Source organism: Pan troglodytes, chromosome 14 (genome assembly GCF_028858775.2).
Source record: "Pan troglodytes isolate AG18354 chromosome 14, NHGRI_mPanTro3-v2.0_pri, whole genome shotgun sequence".
Taxonomy (NCBI): Eukaryota; Metazoa; Chordata; class Mammalia; order Primates; family Hominidae; genus Pan; species Pan troglodytes.
Genome location: NC_072412.2, coordinates 72,552,828 through 72,567,944, shown reverse-complemented (window position 1 = coordinate 72,567,944; position 15,117 = coordinate 72,552,828). Strand labels below are relative to the sequence as shown.

Genomic DNA, 15,117 nt, shown 5'->3' with positions numbered 1-15,117 from the left:
TACCTATGTGAGTAGTCTAGCAACATCTTTTATTTTACTTCATTGAAAGGAAGTGAAAAAGTTCACCTGGACTTGTTAGATCCTTATCATGTAAGGTTGAATAAAAAACTTCTATAAAAGAGCTTAGAATTGTAACAGAATGCTAATACAAGATCCCAAGAAGCCATGCTTCAATAAATAATCAGACTTTATATATTGTTTTTCCTAAAATTATTAGAATGTATATATTGCTTTTCCAAAATTATTTTCCTGAATTATTTATTATTTTCATTTCAAAGTGGATTGCTATTATCAGTATCATTAATATTAAAATAAATGTTTTATAAAATGTTCTCTATATATTGTTTAATCATGTTTAAATATTACCCCCCACCTCCATATCATAGAAAACTACTATGAACTGAAACAATAATCCTTACTTGAAGTAAATGTATTTATTTTAATATCATTTTAAAACAAAAATACAGTTGTTCTCCAACAAAGAGATATCCATTCTGTATTCTTCTGAAGAACACTGCAGGAAAAAAACACACACACATTGTAGAAATAACACTATCTACTCTCTTGTTTTTGAATTTTATTCTTCTTTCACCACCATTTTGAATTTTCTAAAATGATATATATGTTGCTGAATATATCTGTGAGATGTAGAGAATTGATCAAAATGAACTTTGATATACTGTCAACTCTTTGAAGACAAAATTATTTCTTATATGTATTTTTAATGACGTTCAAAACTATTTGAATGAATGAATGCATGTATGCGTTTATTTGAGAGAATCTTCATAAAAGTTACAGCATTCAATGTGCTTTTTGAGGAGAGTATACAATCATATAGTATTTTATGATTTTCTTCTCCAAAAATGAAATGTGTTTCTTAGTTATGCTTCATATTTATTAATATACATTTTCAAAGTAGGTTTTTGTGTAGGTTTCTATAATTTCTTTTGGTTTCTTTACATACCTTCTTTCATCAGGAAAACAATTTCATGAGGATAAATCAGAGAAGTGTTAGTATTCCACAGAGTCTTCTAAGTGTTACAGTTCTGTGGCCTGAGGATTAAAAGATAAACAGTAAAGTAGTTTTGCTGAAGTTATATTAGTTTGAAGCTTGGAGACAAAGGAAGTAATTCAAAAGACAGACTCTATTAACAGTGACTACATCTACAGACATTTCCTTGTTTGTTAAAGTATATTCCTTCAGGGATTCTTTACCCAGACCTATAAGAAGAAACATTTTTAAGACCTTGAAAATAAGCATGTTTCTTGCATACTTTGATTTTGTTCCTTAAAATATACAGAACTTTCATTTTAAAAATAGATTTAAAAAAGCACTCTGGCCTTTTAAACATTCACAGTTAGTTAGATTTTAGGCTTGTTGAAGAGTTTCTATCCAACATCACTGTAATTAGTTTCTTTAATTTGGCCTGATTTATTCTAAACTATTCCAAAAGGTATTCAAAGCACCAATTCTTTTTCTGGAAAGAAAGTGGAGGTACAGTCAACAAACATCAGGCCTTTGATTGTGGTGTTTTTCTCTTTGTGAATTAAAAAAACATGTGGAAATGAGAGTTAAAAATCATAATTTAGTTTTAATAGAGTAACACATATTTTCAGAGATATCAATGAGATAAGCAAATGTATAACTAAAGCCATGGTGAAGTTTCATCTTTCCTACAGTCCCTTTAACAACGAAGCATTTAGATCAACTAATCATTTATTTACATCATTTTATAGAAGTCTAAAGTTAGAGATATTAAGCAAACGAGCAAATAAAAATCTACCTTAAGTTTTGAGGTAACACATCTAATAATATCTTACATTTTCGACTTGGATAAGCAGAGGAGATCTTTGGTCTAAACTTACACGGTACGGAGAAGGCCACCAAGGCTGTGAAACTAAGTCAGATGATGATAGAACTGAGGTTCAAGCCCAACACCCCCCACATAGCCGGTGGCACATTTCCAGGGTATTCTGGAACATCCTTTTTACTCTAAATCAGTAATTAAAAAGTGAGACATTTTTACTCCTAGATACTGTACAAGTTGCATAAATGAATTTAAAATCAAAACATGAAACACTCCACTTGCAAAAACACAATTTGAAATGATGTATTCAGAGTGTAGGGTTTGTTTGTTTGCTTTTAGTGCACTATAAAAAAAAGAACTTATGCACTCCTTTCTCTCTCTCTCCCCCACCCCATTCTCTCTGGATCTATACTCTTACAAATATAAATTCAAGCTTCAGGGTTGGTTTTATAAAGTTTTACACAGTAAGAGAAGCATAGTAAACCACTGAACTTTTTAAAGAATTTGCCTTGAAAAGACAATATTCAAATAACTGACACAGCCTTGAATTTTAAACCCACTTTAAAGCACGCCAGATTTGAATCTCCGAATTTATTACCTGATTTCATTGGCTGAAGGTTGACTTGCAGACTGTTTCTAAAGACTGGCATGCACATAGCCAAGGCTAACATTATGTTGAAGGTTTATGTTGGGCAAACAGTTTTCATAATACAAAGAAATATAACCAAAATACTAGAAATTATATTCAATTTAGGCTTTTAAAACTCCTCTCCTTACCACAGAAATTTCAAAATGTAATTATAATTCTTAGTGAGGATATTTTTTCAGAACGATTTTGCCCTAAAATCCAGGATGCATTTATGCTAAGTATTACAAAATTAACTTAGTAAGGTATATGGTTTATTTATGGCACTTTTATAAATTTATAAATAAATATTTGTATTAATATAATGTATAATTTTTCAAATATTTTAAAATGAAATATTTTATGCGTATATAGTACTTGATTTTGTTTAATAAATATTCCATGAATACACATTTCTGCAATCACTTACATGAACAAGATAATCACATACATAAAATATGTATTCATAAGCATGGTGTGTATGTGTGTGTGTGTGTGTGTGTGTCCACACTTATGATTGTAATTCACAAATGGCCACCTTTGTATAGAAGGAGAATATTTTCTGCCTGGAGAGCCCATCGCTATACACCTGGGCTCGTCTCCATTTTAGGCTCATATATGCAGTTAATGGAACGTGCTATAAACTAATACTGTTGTTTTCCAACAAGTCAGTTTCAGTATGTATTTGTCAGTATTTCAGAACTCCTTAGAAAGTTTAGAAAAGGGCTTGACTTGTGTATTCTGAAACACCAATTATCTGGAGAGAAAATGAAACGCAACAGTGGAAATCAGCAAAGGCAACTGATTATTTTTCCATCTCCGAAGTCTTTCAATTTAATCTGGAAATGTTCACCCTTAAATTCCTAGTGAACACTTTTAAAACAGGACCTCTCCGATTATATTTGAAATTTAATAAATGTTTAGTCAATCTACTTTTATCTGTGTTGCAGAAATTTCCATTTTCGTTTTTCTTCAAGGTACAAATACAGTTAAATGATAATCATATGGGGAAACTCCCCGGGATTTTATCGCAGTAAATAATGAAATAAATTGAAATGAACTGCAAAACAATTGTCTTAAATATAATCCTGACTAACCCTGGCACCCAAAAATGTCTGTTGTTGTATTCCTTCGAATACGTTTGAAGAGAAGTATTTATTTTCATTTCTTTTCAACGGTCTGGGAAGTTCCAAAGTCCTGCATTGCTTGTATCCACTTATTTAAAATACAGATTTAAGTTGCAATGTGCAAAGCTGACTAATAGAGCTTTGCTCAAGCAATATAACATGTAATCCTGTAATTTAAAACCTTTCAATGCATTATTGCTCTTGTGAAATGGCATTACAGTAAGGTAATAATATAAGGAGGGAACCAATGGAAAAATTGTAAAGTGTAGACCATTAGTGTTTGAAGTATACTTTCTAAGGAAATTTTATTTCAGTGCCTGTTCATAGCAACTGGGTTAAAAGAATTGCATAAAACTCATATAACATCCATGAACCATTTAAAGAAAAAGTGACATAATGTGCACAGAAGCAGCTACAATTTGTGATTCTCATAAAAATGGTTTTGTTTTGTTCCTCCTTGGTTAGTAATGACTTGAAATTGCATCCAGTTTATCTCTATTAAGTTAGAGAGGTTAGAAGTATAGTAATTACTTATGAAGGAATTTACAGCCAGATGTGGGCAAATACATGATCTTATTCCTGTTTTTATTTATTCATTTAGCAGAATTGTGTTCACACCCCCATGCCCAGCAACCTGGCACGTCTGCCTTGAACAGTCTTTGGCACATTTAATGGTCAGTTCTGTTACTGCACATTTAGAGGGAACCTGCTGAATAATTTTGACATAGAGTTCTATTGCTTAATTCTTGATTGCATTACCAAAATTTCTATAAGAATACAAAAAACTATGTTTGCCTTTCTCTCCACTTTCATTAAATAGTTTGCTGAGAAAAGGAGAATAAATTCAGCCTAACAGAGCTTTCTCCAAAGCTAAATGATTATTTATTTTGGGAATATAACTCTATTGCTATCTCTGTCTCCTTTATTTCTGCATTTGTCAAAAGTTTCTTAAGAAAAGCCTTGAAAGTCACACATAGACAGAAACTCAATGGAACACGCATTCTCAGGAAATGGACAATGCACAGAGTTGCTAAAACTTTATAGTAACCAAGATATTTATGGCAAAAGATTTCTCTGAAATACCACTTACGCAATAAAAGGCTAGCATAAAGCTATTTTTTGGTTATGGTACATGGCACCTAAACATTTTATTAAATTGTTAGAATTGTTTGAAAAATGTCAGCCAGCCTATGATAGAGACCATTAAATCTTGGAATAGCATATAAAGGTAGAATTTCTAAACAAAGAAAAAAAAGTGTTTTATCTGGTACATAAGCTTAATCCACTTACGGAATTACTTCGGACTTTAAGATCCTTAGCATTTTTCCCCAATCCTCTTTTTACTTAAATTTGTTAAGATTTTTTTACGCATAAAGCATTCTTATATCTTAACTGTTTTGGAACGTACTGGTTCCATTTATTGTACCATAAGGTAGTGAATTGAGGTAAATATTATACAAACACTTTACAAGTGACCCACTTGCAACAACTAAGTGCACAATAAGAAATATATCTTATCTATTAATTTCACTTGATCACATGGAACTATAACTAAGGGAAGCCAACTGGTCTATTTAATGGCCTGTGCCAGAAGACTATATAAAATCAGCTTTTGTTTTCTCATAAATCCCACGTGCAACAGTCAGTTTCTCACTGTTCATTGAGCTGTAGTGACTACCTCCATCTGGCTAGACCCTCTGCAAACCTGGTTAAAAAATAAAATGGCTTGTTGGAACAAAGGAGAAAGGAAGTGCTTTTGAGGGAGAAGAGAGGACTTTTCCTACCTTTGAGACATCAAGAAGGAAGACAAAAGGGTATCTCTAGGTGGAAAGATCTGGAATGGGAATTGTGAGGACAGAAGAGGACTTACATAGAGGAATTGATGAGCATTATCTGTAGGGTCAAGAGAGTATTGAAGGGTGTCAGTCAACTTGCAGTGGGGTTGAAGAAGCTCTGCTGCCCCTAGAAGAACTGAAAAGGTGAACTTTGCAAAATCCACTGGGGAGGAACATGTGTCAGGGTCCCGAAGTTGAACATAAGCTTATTTGTTTATGCAATGGATAAATTCAAGTTTACCTAGTTAGTTAATATATTACTGTGACAAAGTTACTCCTTGTCATGAACTGCCAAGTGTTCATTTGGAGGAAGAAAGCATGATGACTAAGCCAAATGCTCAGCTCACTGCAAGCTCCGCCTCCCGGGTTCACGCCATTCTCCTGCCTCAGCCTCCCTAGTAGCTGGGACTACAGGCGCCTGCCACCACGCCCGGCTAATTTTTTGTATTTTCAGTAGAGATGGGGTTTCACCATGTTAGCCAGGATGGTCTCCATCTCCTGACATCGTGATCCGCCCGCCTGGGCCTCCCAAAGTGCTGGGATTACAGGGTGAGCCACTGTGCCTGGCCTCTAAATGGATTTTCAACATGTGTTTTTTTAAAAGGATATTTTTTTTTTTGTAATTCTGTGAAAAAGGATGCTGGCATTTTGATAGGGATTGCACTGAATCCATAGATTGCTTTGGGCGGTATGGTCATTTTAACAATATTAATCCTTCCAATCTATGAACATGGGATATTTTTCCATTTGTGCAATCTATGATTTTTTTTAATCAGGGTTTTGTAGTTTTTCTTGTAAAGATCTTTCAACTCCTTGGTAAAATATATTCATAAGCCTTTTTTGTAGTTATTGTAAGTGGGATTAACTTCTTGTTTTGGTGCTTGACTAATATTTATTGTTGTGTAGAAATGCTACTGATTTTTGTGCATTGATTTATGTCTCAAAGTTTTAAAGAAAAAAATTTAAAGAAGAGACTCAAAAAAGCAATTAAAAAAAAAAGACTCTCTGTATACTATAGATACAGGTAACATTTCCTTCATATCATTTTAGGGTCTGCCTATTTTTCTTATTTCACATAAGCAATCCCTGTTTTAAAATTAATGTGTATTATAGCCATCTACATTTCTATGATATGATTGCATTTATATAACATTTGGTTTTAAAATTTATCATACGACATTTTCATTTTAAATCAAAATATGTGTCACTGCACCTGAACACTGATTTGTTCAATAAAGTTTGATGAGCATTTTAGCTCCATTTTCTAGTTATGATTAAAGATAACAAAAATAAGCAAAAAAAGAAGGTACATAGAAAACATTAAAGAAAAGGCTGTGAGTATAGGCTCAAGGTTTCCTTATTTGGGCCAGAATAAATTTCAGGATACTAAATGATCAGAACAAATTTTCTGAAATAATAAGAATCTATACTGTTGGTCACTTAAAATATAAATTTTATTAGTTTCTAGATGTAAGTATAAAGACATGTGCTTTGATGAAATAATGATTGGGGGTGTTCTAAGAGATCTTTTCTTATCTTATGAATAGAAGATTGTTCCTGTGTCTGAGAAAATATTTTGGAAACAGAACCTGTTCAATATGGGTGTAATTGCTAAACAGACTCCACTGAAGAAAACACTTTCTGAGGAAGTACTCAGTTTTATCCTCTCTAGTCCTTTCAGTTTTGACAACAACACGAACAGTTAAATGATTCCAGAGAGAGAGCAGGAGAAGAAAGAAAGCCATGAGTGTATAGCATCCTTGAAGGCCAGTACATAAATGAAACAAGAAGAGGTAGTACTTAGTGTGTTGCATTAGATAAGAACTGAGAACTGCCATTTGCATTAGTAACGTGAAAACCATAGGTGATGGTAGCAGGGCCATTTCAGTGGAATGGGCATGCTTGAAACCTAATACACGTGGATCTCTAAAGAAATGCATAGAGAGAAGTTGAAGATACCAAGTTTAGACAATTATTTAAAGTAGATTCATTTCTGCAAACATAAATTTCTTTGGAATTATTAAACAAATGTTCTGTTTTAGAATTCTTCATGAAAAGGAACCTTAGTTTTTTAAAATGGGTAGGAATAACGTTTTCAGTGGGAGTTTTTAAATAAATGGAATTGTTATTTAATGAAACCTATAGCACAAAAGTACAAAACTATTGCCTCTATAATGACTGCAAAACTTCTATGAAAGTGCTATTGATTTTTAGTAAACAACCTTGATTTTGTAAGAAGGTAGGAGTAGTAATAGAATAATAAATAATACTCAGCATTGCTACTGCATTACCATTGAGTTGAAAATGTAAAGAACCCCCTATTTAGCAAAGAAAACAGCTGTGTTTTTCATAAAAAGATCTTCCAAAACTTTTGTTGTTCTTGCTACTGTTGATTATTTTTCTCTTAATATGGCTAGAAGTGCTTTTTTGAAAATTTATTTCAAAAATGAAAGAGTAAAAATACCTGATTATGTGAAAACTTTGAGCAGATATGTCTATAGGTAGTGAATGATAATTTTCCCAGGAACTACAATGGATGTTTTGGAGTGGCATGATTTATCCACATATTACAATACAGACTTTCAATCATAGGTGATGAAAAATAGCAAACTGGTCTTAAAGTATAAAACAAATGTACTTTCAGTGATTTTCATTGAATATGATTGTTGTTATTGAGCTTTAGACTTCTCAAGTTTGATTTACATATGTACCCCCCAATATAAATCTGATTTAGCAAATGCATCTTACCCATAATTCAATACGCAGTTATTTATATTAAATTGGGCAAACAGTAAAATTTTTTGGTGGGATGAACCTTGAGAGTTTTATATTTTATTTTTTTCTTTTTGAGGCAGAGTCTCGTTCTGTCGCCCAGGCTGGAGTGCAGTGGTGCAGTCTCAGCTCACTGCAACCTCCAGCTCTCGAGCTCAAGCTATTCTCGTGCCTCAGGCTCCCAAGTAGCTGGGATTACAGGCATGCACCACCACATCCAGCTAATTTTTATATTTTCAGTAGACAGGGTTTTGCCATGTTGACCAGGCTGGTCTCAAACTCCTGACCACAGGTGATCCGCCCATCTCGGCCTCCCAAAGTGCTGGGATTACAGGCGTGAGCCACTGCGCCCAGCCGAGACTTTTAAAATAAATCTTTTTTTAGAAAATGCTGCAACTCTCCCGGAAGTAGAAATTTGTTAGGGAGGATTCATAGTGATTAAATTTTTTCCTGTAAGAATTTTTTTTTCTTAAAAGTTTGGGTATTTATAATAGTTAATCTCAAAATATTGTTTACAGTGTTACTTTTTTCTTTTATTTTGCTCTGAGTTATGTATTAATTTGCAGAAGAAATTTACCTCAAAAGACTCAATTTTAAAAAGTAAGGAAAGAACAGTAAGTTAGAAATTTTCCTTTCATGCCATTCACTGTTCCAAAAACAGGAGCTGCTCCAGAATGAAACACAGGAGAGGCTTGGGGGTGAGATCTTTTAGGGATGGAAGGACTTAACTGGGCATCACAATGATATTGCAAATGCGCTCACTTTGTTATGTTGCATATTTTCTTGGAAAAGTTGGAAGAAAAAGAATGACCTTTAAAGCTCACTCTTGGCACTGTTGGCTCTTATATGAAGTCCAATTCTATAACTTCTCACTATATGTTGTGCTATTGAATTAATGCACTGATAGCTTCTGTCTGTTCTGAAATCAATCCTCACATTCTTCATGTTTGAACTATTATCAAATTACTCATGGCTCATGAGAATTCATATTTTCTCACCTTTGCATATGCAGTTCCTTCTGTCTCAAATGTGTGCTAACCATGATTCCCTCATCAGTCCACCTCTCGAGACTCTCTATTCATGTATCAAACCCAGGAGTCTATGCATGCTCTTCTCTGTCCCTTAGCAGTCTGCATACATTTTCAGGTGGCATGTTCACTCATCATGGCGGTTATTTACTTTCATGTATTGTTTCAGGGCTAGAGTGAGAGTAGTACAGATATTAAATGCCATATCTTGATGATCCAGTACAATTCTGACACATAACATGCACTCAGTAAAAGTCTGATTATCAAACAAACAAACAGAATAAAATGAGTGAATGAATGAGTTATAGATGAACCCATTAAGGGAGATATGGTACAGTAGAAATTGCCCAAAATAGAGTGAACACTTGTCCTGCTTTTACAGGGCAAATCCTTCAGCAAATGGCACTGAATATACCTGAACCTGTGTCTTCCTAATCTGTTATAGGATGGATTATGTTTTCTACCAGTCTACAGAGGTTCCTTGTAGATAATACATAAGTTCTTGTATTTAAAGCATAAAGTATTATACAAATATAGGATTTTTTTTTCAGGTTCAGACACTTTTATGATATATCCATGGGGGGAAAAAAACAATATGATGGGTTAAATTTTAAAAAGGAAGAAAAAATTCTATGGAGCAAGATATCAGATTGAAATCGGAGTGAGGCCAAAATTTACTCTAGCTTCCTGAGGGCTAGACAAGGAAGTTTTAACCTTAACCCAAGGATTCTAAACTCTGGCTGCACATTAGAATTGTCTGAATATTTTAAAAATATTTATGTCTGAGCTTCAATTTAACTGATGTGAGGTGGGACTCAGTCATTGACATTTTTAAAAATCTCCTCAGGTGATTCTAATATACAGTCAGGGTGAGACTCACTGCTGGGCCAGAGAAATTTAGGAAATGTTTCTTAGGAGAAAAACTGTATAATACATGAAACCTTTTAAAAAGATTAATCGGCATGAATAGATATGTGGAGAGGCTAGGGATAGGAATTGAATAATTAAAATGTCTATGGACATCACAGATGAAAATAACTGTTTTAAGGTCTATGCTTTTTTTTTTTTTCTTGAATGCCAAAAAAGCTGCTGTGAAGCCTTTGTTGCTAACAGTGAATTTGTTCAGACAAAAAACTTGGGAACATTCAAATAATTAATATTGCAAGGGAGCATTTTACAAATTACACATGAAAGTTACTTAGAAACAGAGGTTAAAATGGCAATCACCATTTGTTGAATGACGCATGAAAAGAGTTGCTAGAGGAGGTAAGTTTTGAATAGAGTTAAAATTAAATTGTAGAGAGAGAACAGATATAAAATATTTTTTCATGCTAAAAGGCTTATAGTGATGGATATATGGATTTAAAGTCATGCCTTCTTAGTTGTCACACAGCTATTTATTTTAAACAAATAAAAATAAATGAGATAATTTATGTCTTCAAAATGTAATGACAGTGCTTTAACATATTTAAATATATAAAATGATGGTCTTGAAATGAAAATAGAGTGAACACAATATATTAAAATTCTAAAACACATTTGCTTTTAAAAATGTCTATCAGTAATTTTCTAACAGATTTTACTTTGAGATAGTAAAGGCAGCATTTCATTGATGAATAGGAAACATGGCATACTAGTTTTGAAAAGAATAGTCTCTTTGCTTGTAATGTAATGAAATCTATGCATATATTATAGTTTTATTTAAGAAGAAAAGGTATATATCAATGATGAACCTTTTCTGGGGGGCACAACAATATCTTTTTATCAAAGTAGAAACCTTAAAACCCACAAAGTTATGTTTAATAAATGGCCAGACAGCAATACTTACAAATATTGCTTGCCTTGAGTCTAATAAAAGATTTAGAAAAGAAGTAAGAAAACAGGAAGTGGAAAATGTCTTATTTTCACATGAAAAACTTGTGTGAGGAATATGGGAAACTGTCATTTTAATATGTTCACAGAGAAAGGCCAAGCCATAATGTAATATCTTATGTTCTATAATTCATATCAATTTCCAGGTAAATTATTTTAGATAACCTGTTTTTTAAAAATGCTTTCTATTTAGTAGAAAAATAAGTCAACTAGTATTTTAAGACACTACACTTCTGTTTTTTTCAGTTTTATCTATTTCAAATGTATCACTTATAAAGGTAGTTCATGTGGTAGCTAAGGATATGGGGAATGGTTCCCAAAAGGCTGGGCAACAGCACAGCTTTGTTGGGGGAGGAATTATGGTTCAGTCTCCTCTTCTTTAAGTGGAGGTAGTTAATAATATCCATGTCACAGGCTAATATGTGTATAATATATATCAAACTCTTAAATAATATCTCACCCAAATAGCACCGTATAACTTTTAGCTACCAAAGTCATAAATGTAATAAATAAATATTGCCTAAAAAAGGTAAAAGTAAAATTACTAAATTTTATATTTCTTTAGTTTTAGTAAAAATGTTTTAACAATTTGTTTATCCTGGGACAATTAAAAAATCTTTATGGTAAAGACTCAATCTTAATGCATGTATCTCTGGGTGTGGACCCTTGTTAGCTCAAGTGGTATTCCTTTATTAGGCTCATAGCAAACAACCATGTCTCTCAATGGACACTCTAAATGTGGAATAGTTTGTCACAATTATTTGGTAATCTCTTTCAGTGTAACTCACACAGCAAAAGTGACAATATTCCTGTCACTCCTCAGAAATGTCCCAGCTCCGCGGGTTTCCACATTCAGGAGAATGAAGAAAGCCATTATGAGGTATGCCATATATCTATAGAGAACATGTTAGTACTGATAAATTTTCATTTTCCTCATGATTTTAAATACTCTATCGTAATTAGTATTATTGCCTTTGCCCATCTCTTCTGTGGTCACATTTTTATACTAATGTTTTTGAAAATAATTTTAAGTAAATAATTTTAGAACAAAAATCCAGCGATATATATCTTTTTTTTTCTGTTGAGTAATGATCCAACTCTCAAACATAATGTTAGTAACATGGAATGAAAAGTACTGATTTTTACCTATTTTTAAAGAAAGTAATAAGCAACTTTCTTTTAAAGCTAGATGTTCTGGATTGATTCATATTTATTAATTGAACTAAAAGAAAGGCACAACTATTTTGAAAGGTTAATTCGATTCATCTCCCATACTGAGGAAAATGAGAAAGACATTGCTGCTTAATATGACTAGTTAAATTTGAATTTTAATGAAGTTTTCCTTTTTTTTACTACTTTATATCAGTTTGATCTTTTATTTCCCTGTATTTTTGAACTTGAAAGGCATTACTTTCTTTTTTAAAAAAGTTAGTTCATCCACATTAAAAGGTAGAAGATCCATAGTTGTTCTTTTCTTATTCTTTTATGTTGGAAGGGTTTTTCCAGTGCCAATTATTCCAGTATGGCTGGGTATAGAAATCTACTATCTTTCATGTATTTTTTTTTAAGTCATGATAAAAAAACATATAACATAGAACTTACTATCTGAGCTGCTTTTAAGTGTAGAGTTCAGTTGTGTTAACTATTTTTGCATTGTTGTGAAATGGAAGAAGATTCCCATTTTTAAAGAATTATGTTTTAATAGTTAACTAATATTAAAACATACATACTGTTTCACGTATTTTTTTACAGCTGTAACATATAGATTGTAGAAAGAGAGGTAGGGATAGCATTGGGAGATATACCTAATGCTAGATGACGAGTTAGTGGGTGCAGCGCACCAGCATGGCACATGTATACATATGTAACTAACCTGCACAATGTGCACATGTACCCTAAAACTTAAAGTATAATAAAAAATAAAAATAAAAAAAAAAAAAAAAAAAAAAAGAAAGAGAGGTAATGCATGTGTATGCGTATGTGTGTGTGCCTGTGTGTGTATTCTGTTTTCTTACAGAACGTGGGTCCCCTCCATTCCCTTCAAACCTTTTCTTAATCATGATTAGTAAAAAAAAATTTGTAATAATTATTGCTTTTGCCATCTAAAGGAATCTATTATTTTCAAAAATCCCACTGGTAATGTATATTGAAGAAACTACTTTGATTAATATAAACTTAATATAGAAAGCAACTTCTTTTTAGATAAAACATTAGTGGAAGTTGAAAGAGGATTGAGCAATATTTCGAACAGCTCTATCCCCTAATTCTCTGCATATTTTTATTCTATTTCTTTTTCTTTGTGTGGGTCTAAATACTTAGAAATGATTTTCTAAACTTCAGCATATATACTTTTTTTATATTTTTCTTTCTTTTTTTATCCAAAGCCTAAATCACTTGAACATTGAGAGAAGAAACATAGTTTTCAACCCTTTGATTTTTTCCTCTTCACTGTGTATGTTTCAACTATCTAAGATAATACAATTGTTCCCATTAATTACCAACAATAACACAATAGTTCTAATTGGATGGCAGATAAAAATTTTTTTCATAAGTAAAGATTAATGTAAATAGTACAAAACCCTACCCAGGATGTTGTTCAAGTCGTTAAGATCCAAGTGGATTTCAGATTTCTAAGAATTATATTTATTTTTATAACATTTTATGTTTGTGTTTATTGACTTAACCATACTCCTCAGAAACCATATTCCTCAGAAAATCCCTGTGATTACCAAAGGTGGTGAGATGATTTATTGGAGATTTTCTTATTTTTCGTAGAGAATTTAAATGAGACATAATTCAAATAATTTTCTATAAATCATACCTTTTTCTCCCTTAGATATTTTATAAGGTCTAAAGCACAAGAAGACAGCTTGCACAGGGTTTGACTAAAAGTCTAGAGAATTTGAAGAAAAAAAATGACATCTAGAGTTATGATGTTTATTTATATTATTAGTCCATTTGTGAAAGAACAGTGAAAGTAAATCTACTATAGTTTATTTATAAACAAAGAAGACAAAATATTTTTATAAATCTTTCATTCCATAAATTCTCATTTAACCATCATTCTCCAGGCCCATTTTTTCTAAATGGTTTTGAACTAGGTTGTCTGGAAGGTCCTACCCATCCCTGATGATCTGTGATACTAAATAATGATGACGATCTTGACAACTTATACTTATTTAACAGCATAGTTTTCTACAGTTAAATATCTTTCTGCATTAAATAGTACCTCATACTCTGTGCTAGGGACTGTTTCAAGAAGTTTATATGTATATTCTCCCATCATTCACATTTTGTCCTTGGTTAGTCTAAACTGTTTTTGATCATAATACATTTAATTTCTTTAACATGCATTTTGTATTAAATTCAGAGAGACAATATCTGAAATTTCTTATAAAATAAAACTTGAAGAAAACAGATAAGTGATGTCATCTTTCGAGTTTTTTTTAAAACATTCTAAGATGCAAGGTTTCTGTATAAATGCTTAATATCTGTAGACCAATAATAAAATGGGCAGTTTTAGTAACCACTTTTTTAAAGTTATTAATCTAGTGTTAATTATTCTTGAGAATTAACAATGAAAGGTGATTATAACCTACAAAATTGGCATCTGAAATGTTATTTTTCATTATATTTAATTCTGTACTGAGCCTGGTAAGTGCAGGTATTTTCCTAATTTTTATTTTTTCACAATTTATATTTCCCCTCCCTTTTAATCACCTTAATATAGTAACAAGAAAGATGATTGTTCTGTTTAACACACACAAATATTTAACTGTAGAAAACTATACTGTTAAATAGAGTCATGTTCAGTGTCAATGAGTGCTGACTAATCTGGATGAAATTCTTATATTTATATTATGACACTAGATACATAATAAAACCGAGACTGATGTGACCAGCAAGCTTATGATTAACCTATCACTCTTAATTTAGATGTAAGAAGTATTGCTTACTTATAGAGAAATGTTATATCAGCTATTGAGAAAAAGTTGTGCCAGACCCTATTCTAAGCACATCATATGCATTACTATAATTCTTCTAATCTAC

At 32.1% G+C, this 15,117-nt stretch overlaps 1 protein-coding gene across 10 annotated transcripts in view; it reads left to right on the top strand.

Moving 5' to 3' along the window:
• The window catches only part of PCDH9 (protocadherin 9), a 917,210-nt gene that overhangs the window by 315,854 nt on the left and 586,239 nt on the right, over positions 1-15,117 (top strand). For 6 of the 10 annotated variants that reach the window (XM_003314162.3, XM_001139491.3, XM_016925360.4 and 3 more), the window contains exon 3: positions 11,846-11,947. The exons of 2 other annotated variants lie outside the window; for them this stretch is intronic. In XM_003314162.3, coding sequence (XP_003314210.2) covers positions 11,846-11,947 — 102 coding nt within the window. The remainder of the gene's footprint in view (positions 1-11,845; positions 11,948-15,117) is intronic. 2 more of the 10 variants (XM_024348281.2, XM_024348280.2) reach the window with 1 other exon arrangement.